This window comes from Bison bison, unplaced genomic scaffold (assembly GCF_000754665.1).
Source record: "Bison bison bison isolate TAMUID 2011002044 unplaced genomic scaffold, Bison_UMD1.0 scf7180017864215, whole genome shotgun sequence".
NCBI lineage: Eukaryota > Metazoa > Chordata > Mammalia > Artiodactyla > Bovidae > Bison > Bison bison.
The window spans coordinates 416,211-437,090 of record NW_011494787.1 but is presented as its reverse complement, the minus strand read 5'-3'; the positions used below and the strand labels follow the sequence as shown (position 1 = coordinate 437,090).

At 46.3% G+C, this 20,880-nt stretch overlaps 1 protein-coding gene across 2 annotated transcripts in view; it reads right to left on the bottom strand.

The window, feature by feature from the left end:
* LBH (limb bud and heart development) overlaps nt 1-20,880 on the bottom strand; it is a 26,008-nt gene continuing 5,128 nt past the window's right edge. For both annotated transcript variants that reach the window (XM_010845278.1, XM_010845277.1), the window contains exon 3: nt 1-1,144. In XM_010845278.1, coding sequence (XP_010843580.1) covers nt 956-1,144 — 189 coding nt within the window. In that variant the 3' untranslated portion in view covers nt 1-955. The remainder of the gene's footprint in view (nt 1,145-20,880) is intronic.

Below are 20,880 nucleotides of genomic sequence, written 5' to 3'. Positions count from 1 at the left end.
GCTAGGGCTGGGAGGGTGGGGGTCAGGAGGAGGAAGGGCCAGCCCTGGGGGAAGGCCCTGCCATGCTGTGCCTCCACCCAGAGGGAGAGCGAGTCTGGGGAGAGCAGCGGGGGACGGACCTCGGTGTCCAAGCATCTATCTCAGCCCTCCAACAAGGGCGGGAAAGGCCCTCGCTATTTCCAAGAGGCTAGGGTGGGGGGCAAAGAGGATAATCAGGGGAACGCTCAAAAGTGCAGCCTCTTAAAAAACCTCCAGATCACAGCGGGCAGGTGTACCTGCCAGGGCCCGAGGGGAGGGTCTAGAGAAGGAACCAGGAGATTCTTCTCTTTCCCAGCATCACCTCCGGCTGGCTCTGCAAGAAGCCAGGCTCCATGGCTCTCCTTCACCTGCCTCCCATTACAGACCAACACACCCAAAATAAAAACAAAGGTGGGCAGTGGGCAAAACTAGAGAGAGAGATGAAGACTTTGTGGGGTGATGTCTCAGTGTCTCAGTAGCCAGTGTGCTGCTGGGTCCATCCTTCCTGGCCGCACTTCTCTGCTCGATGTTTTCTCTCAAACGTGTATTTTCTCTTTCATCTCCCATTTGTTTTTCTTGCCCCAGACGCCCTCCCCCGGAGCCCACTGGAGTCCCAGGGCTGCCCCCAGCCCGCCTGAGTTCAGATAATGATCTCCAAGACGCCCACCTCCCCGCACCCCACCCCTGCTCTAAGAAGCTTCCTTTCTCAAAGGCCTGGCACGTAGTCGCAGAGGGCTCCGGTGCCCGACATCTCAAAAAAGGAAAAGAAAAGAAAAGAAAACCAACTCAGTGATTTGCAGGTGCAGAACGGAAGCCATCATCTGGCGTGTGCAGAACTGCAGTGGCTCACACACGCTCTCCTTCCATGGTAGTGGGAAAGAACACAGTTCAGGTACAGAGGCTGTCTGGTGTGACCCCGAGGGAGCTGGCATGGACTCTACTGCTCCTTGGTTTCACTCGCTGTCTCTTCACAGTTGTCCTGCGCATCCTCCTGGACCAAGAACTCCTCGGGGGGCCACCGGAGCTCCCCACTCTCCACCTCCCCCTCTGTGGGCTCCACCACGATGGACGGCAGACGGTCCTTCAGTTTGCAGCAGCGGTCAAAGTCTGACGGGTCAGGGAAGATCTGAAATAAAAGCAGAGAACCCAGTCACGTTCACGTGCAGGACTGAGCCCCCACTGTACACCAGGGACCATGCTATGCCCTGGGAACACCGGGGAGCATCAGGCAGGGGCCAGGGAGCAAACTCCAGGGCAACAGAGGCAATCAGCCCTCAGCCAACTAATCCTGAAGCTGAAGGCTTTCGTGGCAGTGCTACCAAAATTGGTGTTTGTCCTTTTTGGTTTTGTTTTCAGATAAAAGAACTCGAGAACACGTCCTCCACAGTAAGTCACATCTCCAATTGTGCCAAGCATTTTAACTGTAAGTCCAATGCATACAACAGGTGCCACAACAGCAAGTTCCTCCCAGGATAATGATCAGCTCTTGATGTGAGCCAGATACCAGGTATTTTATGTAGGTCATTTGCACCCAACACAGTCATGTTGAAACAAAGGTGCTGCTAATGCCACTCAGGAGATACCTGGAGAAGGAGGGCGCCCAAACCATTCACTCTAGACATGTGCAGTGGCAGAAAGGCATTCAAACCCAAGTCTGTTTGACTCTCAAGTCCATGCCCAATACCACCTGCCCCTTAAGGAGACGGGTTCTAATCTCACTACAGCTGTGAAGTTGAAGTCAAATCAGAGTTGAATGCATGGTCCCAGATACGGGCACGTGGGAACACAATCCCAGGCTCCTTTTCCACTTGTGAACAACCCCTGGCTCCTTGACAGCAAAGAGATCAAACCAGTCCATCCTAAAGGAAATCAACCCTGAGTATTCATTGGAAGGACTGACGCTGAAGCTGAAGCTCCAATACTTTGGCCACCTGATGTGAAGAACTGACTCACTGGAAAAGACCCTGATGCTGGGAAAGATTGAGGGCAGAAGGAGGAGGGAGTGACAGTGGATGAGATAGTTAGATGGCATCACTGACTCAATGGACTTGAGTTTGAGCAAACTCCAGGAGATAGTGAAGGACAGGGAAGCCCGGCATGCTGCAGTTCGTGGGGTTCCAAACAGTTGGACAAGGCTGAGCGACTGAACAATACCCACCTTGACAATTCTATACCTGAAAGAGTCTACTTCTCTTTCCAAAGTCCTGTCCACAAGGTTCCTTTTTCTAAGCCTACTGTGTGTCTTGCCCAGAGCCAGGGGAAACCCTAAACTAGGCTATAAAATCCAGGCTCTGTAGCTTCCCTTTGCGCATGCTGCCCTGTGACTACAGATGACCCAATTCTTTGCCCAGCAGCTTAAGTGCTTAATCCCAAGGGCTGCTGGTCCCCTGCCATACACAGCCCTCAGGGACACACCAGAGAGCTGGAAAGAAGAGACTGTCTGGGCTGTTGGGGCTTACAGAATCACATAGCACCTATAAGATAATCTTTTCCCAACCTGTCCTTTTAATAGATACAGAAACTGAGGCCCAGAGGGGTCAGGAGACTTGCTTAGGGTCACACAGCTTGTTCATGGCAAAAGAAAACAAAGTGAAACAAGGAGGGGGTAGAGACACATTTGAAGAGAACCTGGGGGCTCCCTGTGCCTTGGAGGTACTAAAAGGGCTCTCCTAGAACCTCAGGCCTTCCCAACTTCTGGGCTGTGATGAGGGTGCCCAGTCTTACTGCACCTGACCCCAGGAAGTGTGGTCCCCTGACCATGTCAAGGGGCCACGTGGGGCTTCTGGGAATCATGGGCCTCAACACAACCTCCCCAATCCCTGCAGACGAGTGATTATTAACCATTTATCCAATAAAGCCCTATTGCTGGGGATTAAGTCTTAAGCCAGCTGCACAACCAAGCATCATTAAAGATTTAACGAGGCTTATAAAAAGTATCCTAATGGCAGCCAGGAGGAAAACAAGGAAGGGAGGGGCTCGGCTGGGGGTGGTGGTGAAGGGAGGCCTGGGGAAAGATGACCCCACCACAGGCTTCCTCTTCCCGAGGCAGCCAGCCCTGTAGGTCTGGCCCTGGACTGGGCTGTGCACTAGACTGCAGTGCCGAGCAGGGAGGAGGTCATGGGGCTTACTCGGGCCCCTTCTGGCTTCTCTCATGTGGAGCTGGAGCCCCTCCCTGCGAGGGGGAACCAGATGCCTTTCCAAGCACAAGCCTTGGGCGTGAGTGAGGGGAACCCCACAAGTGGAAAGTATGCTACGGTTTAACAAAGCTCTTTCAGACATCACCTGCCTTAGGCCTTACTGCCACCACACCACATACCACACCCCCCACCAGGAGCAGAGAGACCCTGGGACTCTGAGGGCTACAAGGAAGAGCCAGGATTCAAACCAGATCTGCTGTTTTCAGCACCTGCATCTTCTGAACAATGAATGGATGCCACTGAGCCAAAATGCCCATTTCCTGGAACGCTGAGCAGGGATGGTGGGTAAGACCCTGGGCTTTAATGGCCCATCTGGCAGTTCAGGCCCCAAGATGACCATCTGGGCAGACAGGTCCAGAAGATGAACTGTCAAGTCTGGACAGTTGTTCTACATCTTCAAGGACAGAGCTGCGAAATATCTGGAGGGGATGGACACCAGGCCAGGACAGCCCTGGACCTCTGCCTCTACCCTCTGACCTCAAGCCTGGGGCTGTACCTATGCTGCGACTCCCCAGCTGAGAGAGGTGGTGACCAGCTTCTCATTACAGTCGCCTATACTGAGGACAAGCTGAAGGGACACGCAGCTGCAAGGCTAGCAAAAGGAAGCCTAGCAAGAGGAGGACAACAAGGAAAAGGCATGTGGTGGAGAGCAGGTGACTTTGTTCTGAGCTGGGAGGGGGTCTCTCATTAAAAGTAGGGAAAATGTGAAGATAAGGATGATGCTGCTGCTGATGGAAGATACGGCAGGCACATTTGCTGAGCCGAATCGCAGATCACAATAATCCTCTGAAGTATGCAGTGGTGTGATCACTATTTATAGATGAGAAAACTGAAGCACACAGAGGGCAACTGACTCACTCAAGGCCACAGAGCTAGGAAGTGGCTGAACGGGGACCCAAACTCAGACCCACAGGACTTCAAAAGAGGCACCCATTTGATAACACAAAGGGTCAAGCCACAGACCCCAGGTTCTATGTCCTTGACATCACTTGTCCAACCCTACCTAACCAAGACCTCTCAACCACCTGGGCCTGAGTTTCTCCATTTAAGAAGTGAAGTGGCCTCTGGTCTTACTAGATGGATACAAATCCTGGGCAAATACAAAGATGATCAAATGCTTTGAGGACATATGTTAAATTCAAATTGGAATGTCCTCTTTGGAACAGCTGGTACTCTTTGGACTATGGTAAGTATTCAACCTCCAAGCAAGAGGCAGAAATACTAACACAATAATTAAAATAACTCCAAACAATTTCATACCAGGAGCTGCACAATTAAGTCTTTAAAGTCCTTGGGGGAAGTCTGAGCATTGAACTTCTGATACTGCTTAGTTGCCAGAGAACTTTGCTCCCTGAATTGCTCAGAGCAGGCGCCATGGAAAAAAAAAAATTAACAAAGCCTGTTAATTACTTAAAAAAAAAATCACTATAATAATCTAACCTTCCCATCAGAGATTATATTTTATTATCAGATAATACCAATTTATGTCTCTGAAAATTGTAGCTGTCTCCAAAGACAAACAGGACGCACCCAGAACCAAACAGCTTCTCATTTCCTCACATCCAGACAGAAAGCCTTGCAAAGCATAGCTGAGTATTTTGCCAGTACAATCTTATCTCTGACAGCTGCCTAAGAGGCTGACCCCAAGGAGGTCAAGATTTTTCCACTAAGTCATGCTTTTTAATCATCTAGGCAGCAGAAAAATGAGAGGTTGCAACGGCAATTTGATGGGGTGGGGAAGGCAGTGGAAAAAAGGACTCAAGTCAGACTTGCCAAGCACATGACAGGTAGGGCTGGGGCGGCAGGCCAGGCCAGCATGCTGTTTGCCTTCAGGAACTGGCAAGGGATAAACCAATTGCCCCTGTTCCAGAAAGAAAAGGCTTCTGGCTAAACCTCTTACCCCAAAGCGCCCCTTCTCCCTGGACTGGAGAAAGGGGGAAAACTCCTTTTCTCTTCTCTCTGCAGCAAAGGCGCCCTCTAAGAAGTCTGGAAAGGACTATGGGGAGGCTCTGAGAGGTACTTCCCACCCTCACCCTCCAGGCAGGACAGGTCAAGACACATCCCTCACAGCTGGAATTCTCTCAGCCCTGCCCCTTGCTCGGTCCACCAAGACTACACTCTACAACAAGCTGTCCCCTTGGCTGCCAAGGCCGGTGACTTGGATGAAACTAAGAGACACCAAGTTCCCTTCTTTGCACATGAAGTCTTGGCGATCACAGGCACCAAGAACATCCCAGGCCCCACCTGTCTCACTGTGGAGGAACAGCAGGCATTCCAAACTTGATAATGGTGAACTTCATAAGGGACATTTCTTCAAAGGCATCCTTTGCCGGGTGGCCTCCAATCCCAACAGGCTCTGACATTTTGGGAACTCAAATGAGTTCACTCGAAAGGTCAGAGAAGTTTTAGGACCTTCAAGGAACAAACGATCTGCGAGCTGTACTTTGGCTGCTGGAATTTTTGCCTGTGTATATCGGAGCTGTCTAATAGGACAGTATATTGGAATATGTTTTCCACAATAATGGAAATGTTTTTACTCTCACTGTCCAATGGCACCAGCCACATGTGGCTCTTAGGCACTTAAATTGAGGCTAAGTGTTTAAAATTTCCTTTAATTTTTATTAATATAAACATATGAAATATGTAAAGTCAAGTAAATATAAATTGCTACACAAGTAAATGGTTAAATATGATAACAGTGGAAGTAGGACTGTCCGGGAAAGCTCAGGATGTTTGGCTGATGGGCCAACACGGGCTGCCTCAGAGCAGGGAAATCTGGGGTTGAAGGTGAGCTCCTGGAGATGAGGAATTAGTCAGCAGGCTTTTGTTGAAAGTATAAAAGTTGCCGGTCAGACGGCTCCCATTTCACCCACGCAAGAGAACTGAAAGGTAATACCCAAGCTCCAAAGGCCCAAAATTTGGGGGCCTAGCTATCAACTGTCTGCCTCTAAGCCAGGTGACCTAAACCTGGCTGCCTCTGGGGTGGGACAGGAGAGAGATGCCTGGCACCGAGGATGGAAAATGTGAGTGATTTTGGTTGGAGCAGCTCCCCCTCCCCTCCGCCACCCCACCATGTACACTCATCCCTCAGCCATCACCGCGACAAACAACCACAACCCGAGCTGGCCACAAACAGGGCGGAGGGCTTGGCAAAGAGTTGAAAGATGCTAATAAGGGAAAGTGGACACCAGCAAGTAGAGGAGATGAAAGGTGGTTAACTAGACACAAAGGGGTAATTACCAGTTCTGCAAGCTGAGATCCAGGGAGCTTGGCCATCCAGTTCCTCTTTGCTGGAGAGGAATAGAAGGAAGAGGCATGCTGGGGTGGGAGGGGAAGGATGGGAGGTGGGATAGAGCCTGAGATGAATAACCAGGTGGCTCTCCGAGGCTCCAAGAGGGATCTGCCTGAGCATCCAAAACCACACAGTGAGCCTCCTCCCTCCCTGAAGAGGGGAAAAAAAAAAATCAACCTCAAACCTGCGATGGAAAATTTCCACTCCCGCAGGTAGACCAGGAGTCTGAAAGATCTGGCTTTTCCCTAGTCCCTGAATCTTATTATCTCTATGACTGGGGTCAAGTCATCTTAATTTCCCTGAGCCTCAGCTACCTCCCAAGTAAAATGAGGAAGGAGTTCCCACTCTTACAGTATTGTTGGAAGGATTACATGATGCTTCAGATTGAGTGCCAGCATGGTACCCAATAGGCTCAAAGATGTGGAGGCCCACCCCCCTCCTTTCCTTATTTATAAATTGGGATTAATGCTCATTCCCATCTTACAGGGCTTTGGAGAGAACTAAATACAGGTATGTGCGAACATATTGTAAATTTTAAATTTTAACATATCTGTAAATTTTAAATTCCTAATGATGGTTCTTATTAGGTAAAGCTGGGGTCCCCAGGGAACATTTACATTGAGGAAAGTCTGTGGCTGTGGCTTGGGACAGAAGGAAATCAGCAGCACTCCTGGGCTTGTGCTCACAAATTCTAGGCAAGGTTCTCTGGAGAAATGGTTGTGACTTCATCACTTCCTCCCCAGTGCCTCTCTGTTCCCAGGGCATGAGTTAGGCCAGCTGGAATGAAAGCCACTGCCTGGTCCAGATCCTGGCCTTTCAGTGGAAGCCCCTGCAGCTAGAAGTCTCCTGATTAAGCATCCTTCCCTCCCTCCCCCAGCCTACTGCCAGGTCCTGCTGCCCAGGTTTCTTATTTTTCCTGGAGAACAACAATGGATTGGCCTTGTGTGTTTATTCCTCCCTAGGAGGGGCTGGTTTATAACAATGGGCAGATCTCTACCAGCATCCTGCTCTGCCAGAGGCTGAGTGAATGAGAGGCAGCTAATTAAAAAAAAAAAAGTACACCCTGCTTCATCATCACTTGCATTTTACCGACTTTTCAAAGTGAAATGTGGCCGGTTAAGAACATAAAGAATTAGAGCTTAGGGGCACAGTGGCTACTGATGGATGCAGGGAACAAGGAAGAACAATCTCCCATTTCCACTGGGATGCTTGTGACGTCATTCTCCATCCTTGAGACGTACCTCGCTCGAATCTCCCCCGGACAGGGTTATGGAATATCCACCTCACCCTCTCCTACACTTCCCTGGTGACTCTAATCCTAAAGGAGACTTGAGTAGAGATTCGGGGCTTCATAACAACTATTGGATCTCCTTCCTTTGGATTAAAGATGCTTAAGCCTCTACCCTTGAAACTTAAAAGAAAAGGAAATCCTCTGGATAAACACCATCTTTCATAAACATCTCTCCAACACACACCCATCCTGCAAGTCAAGAGTTCCAAATTCCAATTAATTAGCACTAATTGCTGCTGATAATTCTGGGTCCAGTGAGCTGATGGGGCTTTTGGAATATTAAAGAATGTCTCTCAAAGTTCCCCAGGGTGGTAAGAAAACACTGCAGCTATCTTGCATAGGATAATTTCACATACCCACATCCTATGGTGTATAGCGTTATTGCCCTTTGAAAAGAAGACAAGCTTCTCAGTCATCTCAGAGTTGGGGAATGGCCTCTCTGTCTCTCCCATTTGTTCTACCCAAGTGTCCCACAGCCACACACCCCCTTTCTCAGAAAGCCCAGACTGAAAGGGCTGCTGTCTCCAACCATTTCCTCACTCTTTGTTTTAGAGACAAAAATCTTGAATATTTGGCCTGGTCCCATAGCCTTCCCATTCTTGTCTGGGGCTCTGCTACTACATGGCTTCCAAACTCATCACTGGATGGAAACAACTTTCAGGTCTCCAAGGACTTTCTTACAGCCCAGCTCCAGGGCCTCTGCTTGGCCTTCAGTCATCATCACCACCTTTGCAGCACACTACAAAGCCAGTCTGCTTCAGGACTCACTCTCTCCTGATTCTCATGATCTTGCTCGGGTTTGCCTGACCTGTCTAACGTCACCTTCCCTGTGCCCTCTCTGGACTCAGTATCCCCCCAGGTTTTTCTCTGGACTCAAGGCAGCTTTCTGGCTTCAACTACCCGTCTTAGACTGAGGATTCCCCAATCCATGGCTATCCATCTCTTTCCACCTCTGTGAAAAGTGTCCACTTGGACGACATCCATCACTTCCCACTCACCTTTTCCCAAAGTGAGGTCATCAGCTAATGTATGTCTTTAAAAGTTTTCTGCCCCCTCCCAAACAGGAAGCTTGATAGTAGGTCCAATAAAAGAGATCTGGAGATTTTAGTTGATCATAACTACAGTGTTGATGCAAAAACATTGAAAGAAACAGGGCTATGTTCTCAGAGGTCTGCTCCTCTCATGGAGCTCTTCTACACTATCTGCACTGAGATGCCCTGCTGCGGCCCTCTGGTCTCTGTTCAGTCTAGAGCTGCTGCTGCGTCGCCTCAGTCGTGTCCGACTCTGTGCGACCCCATAGATGGCAGCCCACCAGGCTCCCCTGTCTTTGGGATTCTCCAGGCAGGAACACTGGAGTGGGTTGCCATAGTCTAGAGCAGTGGTTCTCAAAGCTCAATTCCTCAGGTCCTTTTAGGGAGAGAGTGTCCATGGAGTTAAAATACTTTCTTCATAATACTAAGATGTTATTTGCCTTTTTTCTCATGTTGATACCTGCACTAATGGTATGAAAAGCAACAATGAAATTGCTGGTACGGGTGGCTCCAATGGTAAACAATCTGCCTGCAATGCGGAGACCTGGGTTCGATCCCTGGGTCAGGAAGATCCCTTGGAGAAGGAAGTGGCTATCCACTCCAGTATTCTAAGCCTGTAGAATTCCTTGGGCAGAGGTGCATGGCAGGCTGTAAGTCCATGGAGTTGCAAAGAGTTGGACACAACTGAGTGACTAATACTAATTATGATGCAAGAATTAATGATGGCAGTAGCAGCAAACTAGTAGTCAATGTATTCTTCACTGCCCCCCACTCACAATGAAAACAAAATTCTCCATGTCCTTGATGAAGCAGTAAAGATTAATTTTTATTAAATATTGATTTTTAAGTACATGTTTTTTAATACACTATGCAAAGTCGCTTCAGTCGTGTCCGACTCTGTGTGACCCCATAGACGGCAGCCCACCAGGCTCCCCCGTCCCTGGGATTCTCCAGGCAAGAACACTGGAGTGGGTTGCCATTTCCTTCTCCAATGCATGAAAGTGAAAAGTGAAAGTGAAGTCACTCAGTTGTGTCCAACTCTTAGGGACCCCATGGAGTGCAGCCTACCAGGCTCCTCCATCTCTGGGACCCTCCAGGCAAGAGCACCGGAGTGGGGTGCCATTGCAAAGTTGGAATACAATATTTCTGGTGCGTGTCAGAGCACAACAGTTGTCTCACAGAAAAACACTTATGGGATTGAGTTGCAAGCTGAACTAGCTACTTTTTTCCATGGAACACCATTTCAGTTGAAAGAATTATTGACCAACAAACCATGGTTATTCAGGCTGGTTATTCAGGCTTGGATATCTGGCAGACATAAGACTGGTATTTCAAAGAAAATGTCTGATGATGTTTGTTACCAATGGTAAAAACTGAGGTCTCAAGCAAAAATTAGAATTTTGGAAAACTTGTATCAGCCATCATAAGCTAGACAGTTTCCTATCACTTGAAGAATTTCTGATGAGACCAGTGGAGATATTAACTAATGTGATTTTTTTTATATTATATAACAAAATATATTAACATTTGGAAGATCTGCATAACTTGATGAACCTATATTTTCCAAATGATCAGTACATCAGGTTGTGAAACCAAGCATGGGTAAAAGAGTCATTCAACGTGCAAGATAGGCTAATGAATTTTATGTAAAAGTACAGAAAGTTCACTGATAAGGTTTCAGATTCCACATTACCACTAACCTTCAAGAAACTACCACTTATTCAGTTTTGCCAAAATATCAAAGAAAAATATATGAAAAGGCTATTAAAGTATTTCTTCCTTTTCTAAGTACATATCTGCAAAGGCCAGATTTCTTTCACTGACTTCAATCAACACATATCAAATCACAATAAATTGAAGGCTTTAGCTGTTTTCTGTTAAGCTGGATATCAAACAGATTTGCAAAAAAATGTGAACACTTTTCTTTGTTTTAGGAAGTATATTTACTTTTATTAAAATCATTAGTTATATTAATTAATGGTTTTAATTGTTATTTTAAAGGAATTAATAAATAATAAAAAAAATTTTAAACACTCTCTTAATGTCAAAAGATATAACCCACATAAACAAATGTATCTCTGGGGGTCCTAAATAATTTTTAGGAATGTCAAAGAGACTAGGATTAAAAAGTTTGAAAGCCAATGGCCTAGAGAAAAAAATACCTTCATAAAGATGACTGTATAAGTCAAGGTTGAAGGATAATAGGTTTTAAAACTGGAAAAGACTTGAGGGGAACACAAAATGTACCTTCCAATAATTGAAAGGCTGACATGAACTCTTAAGAGAGAGAAGATTTTTTTTAACTCCAGGGGCCAACTAAGATTAGGATGGAGGACTTCACCTCATTATATAACATTTTATCAGAAATGATAGAATCAACTCTCTCCATGACACATGGGGAAGGCAAGGCCCAAAGAGATGCTGGGAGTCACCTGAGATGATGTACAGTAGCAAAGCCAAGCTTAGAAACCAGTTGTCCAGATTCATAGTCTAAAACCCTGCTGTGCTGAGAGGTTCTGAGCTCCATATCACTAACAGTGTCCAAAGAACACGTGGGTGACCCAATGTCATGCTACTGGCATTTGAGTGCATCCCCACATCTGACAGAGACTGGTCCAAGTCTCAAAGGCGGTCCAGCCTCCCGCACCCCATCAGAGATGCTTTTATCCCAAGGAGATACCACAGTTTTATCCCAAGGAGAATATCTGTATCCACGATCTCCAAATATGGTATATACTTTGAAAGAATTTTGAAAAATTGTCTCCTTTCACACCTTTTAAAACTAACACCTAAAAGTTTTGCTATATTATAAACACCACCATTTTAAAATAAAACTTTTATGCTACTCTTTTAAATGTGTACTCAGTGGCTTATAAACACCATAGCAACTTGATAGCAACCATCACCTATTTAAAAAAACCTCATGAACAAGCTCTTAAGTCAAATCATATTCCTTTCCCTACTTGAAAATGTACATCCATTCTACTGCTCTATAGAAGTTTATCTTAATATATTTTCCTGTTTGAAAGTTTTTAGTCATTAATTTTTTCATACTTCTCAGGAATAATATGTCTTTATTGCATATAAAGTGACTTTTAATGTTTTTATGTCCTGTGACCTTAAGGTTTTAAAAAAACAAAATTCTAGATTGTCTTATTGCAGCTAATAGTATATAAGTGATCAATAAACATACCACAAATAATTATTAAAGACAAAGGCAATTTTTCATTGGTTTCCTATAGACAAGTGGGACTTATGAAGCTTTTTAGACAGTAACATTTTTAAATGGTCCATTTGTTGATGCCCTTAAAGTTTCTACACGCTGGGGAAGCACCTTAAAAGATTTAAGGCGGTGAGAAGCAGGTCCTCTTACAAAGAGGATGGAGGGCAATCTTGACCAGAAGGGTAGGAAAAGAAAACTGGTGAGATCTGTCTTTAGGAAATACAGTTTTACAGAGCAACAGAGGGAAGCCAAAGATGTGGAAACTGATTTTTCCCCAAATGCTCTCTGCTGTCACATCCCTCGGAAAGTTTCTGTGAACCCCAGGGCCAGCTGTCCTCTGGTTTTAACACTTTGCTGAAACAAGACGTGGTGTATACACAGAACATTTATTAAGAAGTAATTTGGCATTAAAACCTCCAATATTAGGGTGCCAAGGAAAACAGCCAAAAATATTTCTGATATGGCTTTAACTGCTGTATCCAAGGGGCCAAATGAAAACACACACACACACAGAGAAATCATAATTTAGTATTAACTGATCTTTAAGAATGCTTCCATCTAAGAGTATATCTTCAGCTCTGGAGGAAAACAATTCCTTCATGGTGACAACAATGACACCAGCCACCGAAGTCAGGCTCCACCATTGTTACTCTTTCCTGTCCACACACACTGTGGCTCAATTATATTTTTTTATTTACTCGCTTGTCTAAAACGTATTAAAAAAAAAAGTTCTATCATTACATAAATGGGAAACTAGTATTACTTATCATAGATGGTAACCATAAAATACACTAACACTTTCAAAGTTTGTTTGTATAACACACACTAACTGTAAACCACCAGGCATATGGGGGCCCCACTGGAATGTTGGTCTAGGCTATTTACCTGTTGCAAAGAACCAGGAGTCTTGCAGTGTTGTTGGATGGAAGGCCCTTGAACACTGGCCCAAGACTTCTATTATGTTCAGATCGACTTCTAAGAGCCCAGTGTATCCTTGATTCCAGGGAAGCTATATTTCTTTTTTCTACTTTTATATTGAAATATAGCTGATTAACAATGTCGTGACAGTTTCAGGTAGACAGCAAATGGACTCAGCCACACATATACATGTATCCATTCTCCCCCAAACTCCTCTCCGATCCAGGCTGCCACATAATGTTGAGCAGAGTAGGGGAAGCAATATTTCTAAACCATGACCATTCCATGAGCCAAACCTGAAACCCCAGGAAAACCCAGAGGGTTCAGGGGACTAAACGTGGATCTGTTCAACCTTCATTGGTCTCCAAGCCAAGGCAACTTCCCCAGTGTTTCTCAAGGTCACACAGTGCTCCAACGTCCTTAACAAAGGAGATGAATAGGGGAATCGCCAACTCACATACATTCATAAACCATAAAGCATGTCAACATATCCACTATAGGACAAGAATGTCGCTGGCTATTTTAGAATGCTAGCTAAATGGTATCTAAACATCATTCACTGCTATCATCTCTGCTCAAAATAAGCAATTAATAAACTAGAGGAAGATGTACAGCATCTCTCAAACACTTTAAAATAATCAAACACCTTTCTGACTCTCTCCACAAAGCCCCACCATCATCCTACTTGTATAGAGTTTATACCCCCAGAGATTCTATTTGCTAAAGCTTTCAATGCTGGGAGCTGGGATATTATAATAAGCTCATTTGTTTTCTGTTTTTAAGGTAATATATAATCAAGAGACTTAATGATGTTGAATCTCTTTGATTCAGTAATTCTATTTTCAGGAATTTCTAGAAAAGAATCAGACCTGTTTAGAGATTTGTGTAAAATTATGTTCAAAGCAGTGCTCTCTGTAAGAACAAAATATACCACAACCTAAACATTCAGTAATAACTGGTACATAACACAATGAAATGTCATTTTACAAAGAAAACCAAATGACAGGAACATAGTCACAATATCATACAAAATGAAAAAGGACTCACTAGAGTCACTCTAGCACACACAGTATTTCCTCAATTTTATCTTTTAATAAAAATAAATATAAAACTAGAAGTAAACATACCAAAATGTTTCAATGATAGGAATGTGGGCATTTAAAATTTCCTTTGTACTTCTCTGTATTTCTCTAAATTTCTAGAAGGAATTAGTATCACCTTCATAAATTATAACACACACACAGACACTGTTACACCTTTTGACTCGGAAATTCTACTTCTAAGACCCTATTCTAAGAAATAATATAAACTACAAATATAGATTTATATATAAAATTATATATAAATTATCATATTATTTATAAAATAAAAATGCATACAATCTAAAAAAACTAAACAATTGGAGAATGGTAAAAGAAATAATGTTATAACTTTATGATAAAATATCATAGCTATTAAAATGCTGGCTTTGAGGCATTAAGATAAGTTATGAATCTGTGATGCTGAGGACTTACATACCATTAAGTGAAAAAGCAGAACACAATTCAGTATCTTGAGCACATAAAAATACAAGTGCCATGGAAAAGAAAGGAAAAGATGCTAAAATGCTAACAGTTGCAATTTATGCATCGTCAGATTACGGTGACTTGGAAAAAGAACTTTAAAGAAGAAAATAAAAATTCCACAATGGGCATGTGTTACTTTAAAAATTTGAAAAGTAAGCATAAGAATAATAAAATATATACTTCACCAGTGAAAATGTGACATTACTCAAAAAGGGGGGAAGGAAAAGAAAGTTTTCCTACAGTTACAGAATTCTGATCTAAAATAACTGCTATTAACATTCTGCCATCTGCCATTTTGGTCATAAGTGAGTGTGTAAGTGTGCTTATGTGTGTGAGAGTTCATGTAAGTGGATGCGAATGTGTGTGTGTGCATGCACGTGCACTCGTGTAGTCATCTCAGGCTTAGTCCCTGGGAATCAGCGGCTAAGCCTGGTGCTACCCACACACACTCGCCTGCTGAAAAATTAGAGCTGACACATAGGGCTGTGTCTGGAGAAAATGTTTAGGAATTTGGGAAAATCAAGGATTCCTCTCAAATCCAGAAATGTCTCAAGCTCTACAAAGTAAAGACAGAAGATGAATTCAAGGCAAACTAATTCTGCCTGGGAACCACCTTCAGGTTCAAGTTAGGAGAAAGTCAGACCTAGAGACATCCCCCCACACACACACTGGACTGAGGTTTGTGACTGCTCTCCTTGCTCAGGGCAATTCTCCTGATGGTGAGGGATCTGGAACCTTCCTTCCTATTGGCTCCAATACAATCCCTGGCTGAGTTATAGACAGTGAGTGTCACTTCAGCTAAATGTTTGAGTGTTTCTTCTATACAGTTTATGTAAAAGGAGCTTCTCACAGTGCAAGGCAATTAATTCTAGCTGAGAGGGGGCTGAGAGAGCTCCCAAACTTCCCTTGAGGTTAAAACAGTCTGGAGCAACTTTTGGCAAATTTTAATTCTTTTTCTAAGACAGGTCTGTGCAACAAAGGGCTCTCCTTCAGTCAAGGAGTGAGGAGTAGACACCAGATTTGATTGACTGATAAAGATCCTCCTGAGCTGGGCTCAGGGACAAGGGAAGGCAGGTGGCAAGATGAGAGATGGCTGAGGGGACCCCACAGCTATGAGACTGCAAAGGAGCGAAGCCCGGGAAGCTCTGATCCCCGTGTGAATGAAGGCCTGTCTTCATCCTGAGAGGATTATTTCAGGACTTGGGCCTGAGAGATCATTTTAGGACATTCACTAGACACCCAGGAATAGCTCTTGGCTCCAGTCACAAGATTCGCCACCCAAACTCATCCCTTTTCCTCATGGTACAATCGTCCTCTCTATCCAACCTGGGAGACTAGGTCAGCGTAGAGAAAAATGCTGATCCTATGAGAACCCACGTCATGGGGTGGCCAAGTGGAGAGAGAATTCTCAGCTCAGGAAAGGGAGAGAAAAAGGGGCCAATCAATCACACAGAATCCAGTAAACAACGATTTGCCGGACTCTGCGCCCGGCTCTGTGGGAACAAAGAGCCGTCTAAGACACAGACCCTGGGCCTGGAGAGTGATGGACACACCACCGCTTGAGAGGCCTCAGGCCTAACACAGGCCCTTTGAGAGAAGGCCGGGTTGTATGGCTCCAGTGTGTGTCACGTTGGCTGGGGAAGTGAAGCAAGCTTGTTCTCTCCCTGGCGGTGCTACAGACTCACTGTTGTGACCACGGTGTGTGCGTTGTGGGGGGAGCCCCCGTGGGAATAAGTCCAGCCCTCTGCAGGCTCTCACCCAGGGGCATTCCAAAACAGTGAATGCCGTGTGTGTGTGTGTGTGTGTCAAGGCCTTGGGCATGGAAGAAAGGTGCTGGATCCCCCACACAAAGTAGACATGACCTGAACACTGACGTGACCTGGGCGCTGGCTCAGAAAGAGGCAGCACGTGCAGATGCAGGCCCAGTGCTGCTTAAAGAAATAGACCCCTCTGCTTCCTCTGCTTGTGGCTCTAGCTGCCTTGTTCTGCCTCATGTTCTTATGAATTGTACCAAGCAGGGAGTGGAGTGGATGGGGTAGGGATCGGAGAGAGAAAACGTGCTGGGATTCCAGGAATATGTCATGTTCATGGCTGGACGTCTCTTGCCAAGTGCTTTGGAATTTCAGCTTTATGTCCCTCCAGGGACAACTGAGGCTTTTTAAGTCTGATGTGAAAGATGTTTTGCTGGTGACCAGGGGACTTCTGTGTGCCTGCTCAGCCAGGGCTCCCCAACTCCTGAGAACCACGTGGGGTTACTGCAGCTGGGGTTAACCAATGAGACAGGGGCGCCAGGAGGAGGAGACAAAGGGGGCTGATGACATACCTGCCGTGGCTTTGTGAGCAGCAGATTGAGGGAAAGAGAGCAGAGACAGATGCAGGAACCCCAGCCCGTCGTGGATTTCCACACCTGCACTTACACAGGAGGGAACAGGAGAGCCAGGCTCAGGGGTCTCATCAAGAAAGGCTCAGTAGACAGGTGAGTGAAGAGCAAGCGTTTCTGAGCTGCTGTCTGATTGTAGAGGTTCAGCTGAGCCTGCTCTTTGAGACAGGAGTTGCTGCTTCTGATGAACAGTGAGGATGGGGAGAAAAGGGAGTTGGCAAAATGCTTGCCTTAGAGATGGAAAAGACAGAGAAGGTCTGTCCCAGGAGGGGCCAGGTCTCAGCCAGCCTGGTGCTTCAGACCTGTCCTATTGCAGAGCTGAAAGAGAGGCTCAGACTGCAAGAAGCAAGTGACAGGACTGTGGCAGGAAAAGGTCACCCATCACTGTCCCTCCTCCCTGTCCTACAAAAGCCAGGACATCCCTCCCTCCCGTCTCGGGAAACGCAGGGGAAGATGCAGGAAAGCTCTCAGCGCTGAGGATCAAAGGGAAAGCCCAGAACATGAGGCACTGTGGTGCATACAGAATTAGTGCTCTAGTCCACAGCACATCCTCCCTGGCTTCCCTGAGAAGGAGGGGAGTCCGCTGCTCCTCTTCTTGGTGGGTGGACATCAAATGGTAGGAGAATGAGACCAAGAACAGCAGGAGGAATACAGGCGGCCAGGGAAGGAAAGTGTGCTGATCAGAGCTTCCCTGGTGGCTCAGAGGTTAAAGTGTCTGCCTGCAATGTGGGAGACCCAGGTTCGATCCCTGGGTCAGGAAGATCCCCTGGAAAAGGAAATGGCAACCCACTCCAGAACTCTTGCCTGGAGGATCCCATGGAGGGAGGAGCCTGGTAGGCTACAGTCCATGGGGTCGCAAAGAGCTGGACACGACTGAATGACTTCACTTCACTCTAGGAAGGATAAAAGTTATCAGATCTTGGTCCAGTTGCTTGAGAGGGGACAAATTTAAATGAAGACCGAAGAGCCAAATCTCTGTCTAGAACTCAGCAAGGGGGATTAAAAACTGCAGAAGCCTCAGCAAGCTGTGCTGGGGAAGCCAGGCGGCCAGGCCGAAATGCACAGCCTTTGGGTTGCAGCAACATCCATGACCAGAGGCGAATGCCCAGGATCCTATTCAGGGCCCAGACCAACTCAGGCACAACACAAAAGAAGACCCGGTCAGAGAGGCCTTCCAAAATGTCACAATCAGTGGTGTTGTGGGGTGCCTGCAAGGCAGCCACTGACCTGCTTCCCTGAATTAGAGAAAGTAGGAAGGCATGAGGCAAACATCCCTATTCATCTATCCATTGGGCCAGAGAACAAGAAGCTGACAGATGCAGTGTGGGGAGGGAGCTGCAGCCCAGCAGGGACAGATCCCCACCCTCCTTCTGGAGACCCTCCCACTCAGCCCCCTGTGTGCTGGCCACCACTTACATCCCTGTCCAAAATGTACTCTACTTTCTATTAACTGTCATTCACCCACCTGGGAGGGTGTCATAATTCTGCCAAGTGAGACAGCAGATGTGGCCTGCACATATTGAATTGACTCTCTAAGTAAATGTTAAGATAAAACAGAGTATTGGCTCTGTCAATTTTTATACGTGCTCATAAAACAGCACTGACTCCCCAAGCACAAGAGATAGGGCTTCCCCAAATCTCTTAGGGGATAAAAAGACATCTGTCTGAGCCTGTGTAGGGGATGCGGGTTTGATTCTTGGATGGGGAAGGGTGCCTGGAGGAGGAAACAGCAACCCACTTCAGTATTCTTGCCTGGAGAATCCACATGGACAGAGGAGCCTGGTGGGCTACAGTCCATGGGGTCGCAAAGCATCAGACATGACTGAGCAGACAGAGATTTGAGGCTGAGGAGGCCCTTTAAAAATTCTAAAGCAAAAGTGCAGGTGAGCAGCTTTAGAATCAAGAGACTCAATTTTACTGAAACTACCAGCATTCACTTAGCACCTGCTTTGTCAAGGCCCCAAGCCAGCAGGCACCTCAGGTTGGGGAGGGCTACTGCACGGGTGATGGCTGATAGGCACAAAGAGGGAATAAGGCATCCTCTGGTCTTAGAGACCTGGGCAGGGAGAAGGTCAGGCAGGACCACGGCAGCATCTTTTAAGCTCAAATGCCACAGGCGCTGGAGAAGAAAGATGCCACATCTGGGGCAGAGAAATCAGCAAAGCTTCGTTCTGGGGAGGTCTGGAAGGTGGGGGGAACAACTGACAAATTCCAGTGTGCCTATTTATTTTACGACCTTATTTCAAGGTCAAACCACAAGTCTGAGATTCTGTTTCAACTGCTAAGTCGGGATTGATGTCTCCATCCCACTTTTAGTTCCTGGGAAAAGCAGGTCGCAGTAAAAGCCATGTACTATTATTACCCTCAGGAAGAATGCCAAGAACAGAGCTCAAAGCTCTGCTGCCCCCAGATCCAAGTCCAGCCTGAGCATGTACACTGGACAGACCCCGGGCAGTCCCCAGAGCTCTGGTGGGAATGTGTTTAATTGGATAGCAGTGGCTTTGAGTGGGCCCAGAGAATACCAGTTATATGACAATTGTCAGACCAACCTGCTGCAGAGCCCTGAGCTTGGCCCAAACAGGGGCAAGCCAAAGGAGCTACAAAATTAGAGACGGAAGTGTTCTCTCAAAGTCCTAATTTTCTTTCAAGGCCGCAGTCTGACTTTCTCCTCCCAAGCCTTCCCACTGCCACACATCCCCACATTGACCACAGCTTTCCAGTTGTTCCACCAGATGGCCTGTATTCCAGTTATGTGCATGTTGGTCTCCCCCATAAGCCCTGGACCCTCCTCCTAATGCCCAGCATAGCATGTTACATATAGCAAGTGTTCAATAAATGCTGATTGGTTGAAGATAACCACCGCTCCCCTCTCTCTTCTCCAGGAAGACCTTTCTGAAATCTTGTGAAGGACTGCACTGGAGTTCAAGGTAAGATATTTTGGAACTGGGCAGTAGTCTGCTTCAAGGTAGCAGGAACAGATCTCCTGAGAGGCTGTGAAAACTGGGCCCTCAGTCTAGCACCACAAGGGAAGATCTGAGGGCCCTTTGCTTAGGCAGCATCGAGTTATCTCAGGAGCCCAGAGGCAATTTTATTTTCCTCCAGCCCACAGCAGCCCCACTTGAGCTGTCCTCATCCAGCACCACAGCACCTTCCTCTGTCATTACCTACTCTATCCCTCAGATTCAACAGAGTAACCTGAAGGTCAAGAAAACGGCCCTGTAGGACCTGGCCCTTTATCCTGGGATGTATTCAAAAGGAGAATATAGAAAGCACACATGAGACATACAGACAACTGTGCCTGGAAAGGTTCTGTGATGGAAATCTGAAACCCAGAACGAATCAAACAAACAAAAAACCCCTCACCTGTAACCACAAAGAGATTCAGTCTGATTCAGTGACTTGGAAACTGGTATCCAAAAACACCCCAGCCAGTGGGTCAGGAAACTTCTGCCCTCCCACCGGCTATGGGGCCTTCAGTTGTCTCTCTCAGACCCACTCTGAGGGTAGAAAGTAGAAAACCAACCAGGAAAGGGTATTTCCCCCCCAACCCCAAACCCCCTCCAGCCACCTGAAGACTTCTTTCCAGCCAACAGAAGAGGCTTGGCCATGTTGACATAACAAAGGGGGCCTCCTTGAACCTTCCAAGTGTGTCTGAGGAGACTCTTGCTGTCACCTGCCAAATTACCTTAGCCAACCTCAGCTTTCATCTCAGCTCTCTTTGATCACCCTCCCTCCATCACACACACCCAGCTTTCTGTGTTCTCTTTCTTCACAAAAGCAAACCTAGAATGGTTCTAACGAGTGACTAGCCAGAGCAAAGTCTCAATTCTAGGCAAGAACCAACCCTAAGGCACAGACATATGACGCACCAGAAGAGCAAGGCTTTGGAATTCGAGACCCAAGTCATCTACTCAGTCTGAGCCTGTTTCCTCATCTGTGAAACAGAACAATAATTCCCACCTCAG